This window comes from Podarcis melisellensis, assembly GCF_964234715.1.
Source record: "Podarcis melisellensis genome assembly, chromosome: 8".
In the NCBI taxonomy this organism is placed as follows: domain Eukaryota; kingdom Metazoa; phylum Chordata; class Lepidosauria; order Squamata; family Lacertidae; genus Podarcis; species Podarcis melisellensis.
The window spans coordinates 20,347,777-20,351,551 of NC_138540.1; the positions used below are offsets into that span (position 1 = coordinate 20,347,777).

Sequence of the window (3,775 nt, forward strand, 5' to 3'; positions counted from 1 at the left end):
CCGACGAGAGTTGAGCCCGCCTCTTCCGGACCTCCCGAGGCTGCCCGAATTCAACGCGAGGACCTCCCTCTCCAGTTGTATAAAGACTAATTAGTCGGGGCGGGAACAGGCTGGTCTGTCTCTTTTCGCCTCGCCGCAATAAAAGCTGTAATAAAATAGCGCCTATTCAGCTCTACCTCTTGTTAAATACTACTGCAACAGCAAAACAGGCCCCTTGTTAGGAAGCTATATTTCAATCGAATGAAGGGGACCTTTATAAAAGATAAGGGAAGACATGCTTGTTTCGGGCACGTGAGTCTTACATAGCCATTTTTGTTTTGGACCGCGGGGGGGGGGCTGCTGCATTTTTAATCCCCGTGCGGTTTCACTGAATTTCACCATTTTTTTAATGGCAACTTGTTTCGGTGGGATAGGTGTCTGTGTACCAAAAACGAAAGGCTGGCAGGGCCTTTTCCCCAAGTTTAAGACGGCAACCGCCTTCGGCTTCAGCTGCCCTAAGGCAAGATGGCAGAGAAAAACTCGCACAGGAAAGAACACCCGAGGGAAACGCCCTTAGTCAAGATGGCGAGCAGCCGCGGCTTCCATTGCCCTAACACAAGATGACCGATACTCACGGCGAGATAAGGACACAGCGGTGCCCTTAGCTAAGATGGCAACAGCCACAGCCTCAAGTTCCCGGACACAAGGTGGCGAATACGCACTATTAGGTCGCAGGGAGGGCGGGCAGGGCATGAAATGCCCTCAAAGATGGCGCCGCCGTCTTCCGCCTCCCCAGCCCTGACAAGACATGGCGTTACAGGGCGGTACGAAGACGGAAAGTCACGTGACTCCACTTTGTTCGGCCCCCCTCCTCCCCCCTCCATTCCTATTCATTCGCATTTTCTCGCCGCCTCAGGAGAAGACGGAGCTGCAGAAAAGGATAAGTACCGCTCCGAAAACCATCGCGCGCGCTCCCTTCACATATCTCTATTTAGGGAACGCGCGCGAGAAGAGGAGAAACGGGGCGGGGGGGGCGGGAGAGGAATTGAAAATCTGACAGAAGACAATGAACCCCGCGCTTGAGGCAGCTGAGGGAGGACCCAGCGGCGCGTTCGGAAACATTCCGAGGTGGCGTCGTCGGCGGCAGTTTGTCCCAACCCGCCACCCGTAGCCAGCAGGGCTGTTCCCGCCAAAAATTCTGAGAGGAGAGAGAGGGGATTCCCCCCCCCCGCGGCCTCGCGCCTGAGGAGAAAGGGGCGGGGCTGATCCCCAACCCTCGAGGCCTTGCTGTCCCGAGGCGAATGTGTGGGCGGAGCTAGTGCCGCTTCCCGCCCCTTAGAAGGCTGGAGGAGACGTCACTGCAGCCCCTAAAGGGGAGGAGCCAGAGCATTGGGACCACCAATCCCAGAGGGAGGGAGGAGCCAGGACTATCGCCACCAAAGAGGGAGGAGCCATTAGGGTCATTGCGGGGGCTATTTGCCTGAGAAGTCTTTGGAGCCGCCCCTTAAAAGGGAGAAGCCCTTTCATTGGACCACCTACTGAAAGAGGGCAGTGCTGAGGAAGCTGCCCCAGGGGAAGTGGTGTTTGCCCCGCCCCTTAGCTGCCACCACGTTACTTCCTGCTGCCATGAAGCTCCTCCGCCTGCTGTGCCGCCACAAGACGGCTCTGGGACTCGGCGGCCTGTCTCTCTTTGGCGTGGTGCTCCTCTACTTGGCCAAGTGCACCTCAGAAGGCCTCAAGCCCTCCCACGGCTGGGGGCTGCCTCAGCAACAGTCTCCCGCCCGGACCGGGGGTGTGAGTGGGCCTCACCCTCCAGCAGCCGCCCCACCTCCTCCTCCCGAGGAGAGCGCCTTCCTGGCTGTGTTGGTGGCCAGCGGCCCCAAATACACAGAGCGACGGAGCATCATCCGCAGCACATGGCTCTCGGTGGCCGGCCGGGTCCCCACCGGAGACGTCTGGTTCCGTTTTGTGGTGGGCACCGGAGGCCTGACCGGGGAGGAGCTCCACACCTTGGAGCTGGAACAGAGCCGCCATCAGGATCTCCTCCTCCTTCCTGACCTCCGAGACTCCTACGAGAACCTGACCGCCAAGGTCCTGGCTATGTTTGTGTGGCTCGACCAGCACCTGGACTTCCGCTTTGTCCTCAAAGCTGATGACGACACATTTGTGCGCTTGGATGTCCTGGTGGAGGAGCTGAGGGCCAAGGAGCCACGCCGCCTCTACTGGGGCTTCTTCTCTGGGCGTGCCCGTGTGAAATCCGGCGGGAAATGGAAAGAGAACGCCTGGCTCCTTTGTGACTACTACCTGCCCTATGCTCTGGGCGGGGGCTACGTGGTTTCAGCTGACCTGGTGCACTACTTGCGCCTCACGCAAGACTATCTCAACATATGGCAAGCTGAAGACGTATCCCTGGGTGCCTGGCTTGCTCCGGTGGATGTGAAGAGGGTTCACGACTCTCGTTTCGACACGGAGTATAAATCGCGGGGCTGCAACAATAAATACATTGTGACTCATAAACAGAGCATTGAGGACATGTTGGAGAAGCATCAGACTCTAGCCAAAGAAGGGAAGCTCTGTAAAGAAGAGATTAAACTCCGATTGTCATACACGTATGACTGGAGTGTGCCTCCTTCACAGTGCTGCCAGAGGAAAGATGGTATACCTTGAAAACTGTGAGGAAAGACAGTATACCTTGGCAACTGTGCAAATAAAAGGGGATAGGGAACACAACCAGGCGGGAGGAAATTGGTGATGGTGGATGTGTGTCGCACTGAAATCATTCCTCCTCCGGCCGGAACTTTTAAATTATTCCCAGATTTTCCACGGTATGTCAGGCCATATTGCATCACCCTTGCCAGTGTGGCATATGAAGGATATAAGGGAAGAGCATGGAACAAACGGGGGTCTAGAAAAATAGTACCTGAAAGCCAGGAATTGGCAAATGGAACAATTTTTATGTACTGTGGGACAAAGAAATGAAGGATTTTAAAGGCTCTTTAAGCTATGGTACTAAGTGTTAGACACAGAGCTGTGGTTTGTTTCCTTTCTTTGAAAGGATAAGTGGATGTTGGCCAAGGATTCGGACAAGTTTAAAGTGAAATAATAACAGAAGGGTAACTTGGTCCCTAGCACCAGTGGAAGAGAATACTAGTGTGCTCCATAATGCTGTTTCTAAACAGAAGGGGCTGCTTTTGTCATTGGCAAGCCTTTGCACTGGCTATGGTGTATTAGAGGTAGGAGATGTCCATTCTAGCAGGAAGTGTTCTGACCTTTAAACATTTTTATTATAAGTGGATGGCTTGTATAACTTCTGTCCCTGGAGAGAAATCCCTCAGACCCCTTTCTATGCCAGGTACCTCAAGAGAGGGAGAAACCTTTGAAAATCATTAATCCTACTCAGAGTAGACTCAGTGAAGTTAATTAACATAGCTAACCTGGGTGTTCTCCAACTTGTATCCAACTAAGTTATACTCAACGATAGTCCCATTTAAAATAATGTGCCAAGTTACTCATGTCCAATATTTTCAGTGGACCATTACTTTGAGGAGGAAAATTTGATGCAACTCTTTAGCTATATTTGGAAGAATAGATTATTGGAATGACAGCCTGGTCTTGATTGAAAATCATGCAGCAGTTGCTCCCAATGTAGTGTTGTTAGTTTCTGGAATTAAATGCTTCTAGAATTGTTGAGTTGTATCCAACATTAGTTCTACCTGAAGTAGACCCATCAAAATTAACCAATATGATAAGCTTAGGCCCCTTTATTTCAATGGGTCAACTCTGAGTAGGATTCAGT

The 3,775-nt window shown here is 52.5% G+C and overlaps 1 protein-coding gene across 1 annotated transcript; it reads left to right on the top strand.

The window, feature by feature from the left end:
* The first annotated feature begins 351 nt into the window (after positions 1-351).
* Positions 352-3,026, top strand: B3GALT6 (beta-1,3-galactosyltransferase 6). The gene has a single exon (XM_081923799.1). It carries the CDS (start codon positions 1,606-1,608, stop codon positions 2,644-2,646), a length of 1,041 nt encoding a protein of 346 aa, XP_081779925.1. The 5' UTR covers positions 352-1,605; the 3' UTR covers positions 2,647-3,026.
* The last annotated feature ends 749 nt before the right edge of the window (positions 3,027-3,775 follow it).

What these genes read in the sequence shown, in the direction of transcription:
- B3GALT6 (XM_081923799.1), top strand. Translation starts at nt 1,606, where the DNA reads ATGAAGCTCCTCCGCCTGCTGTGCCGCCACAAGACGGCTCTGGGACTC.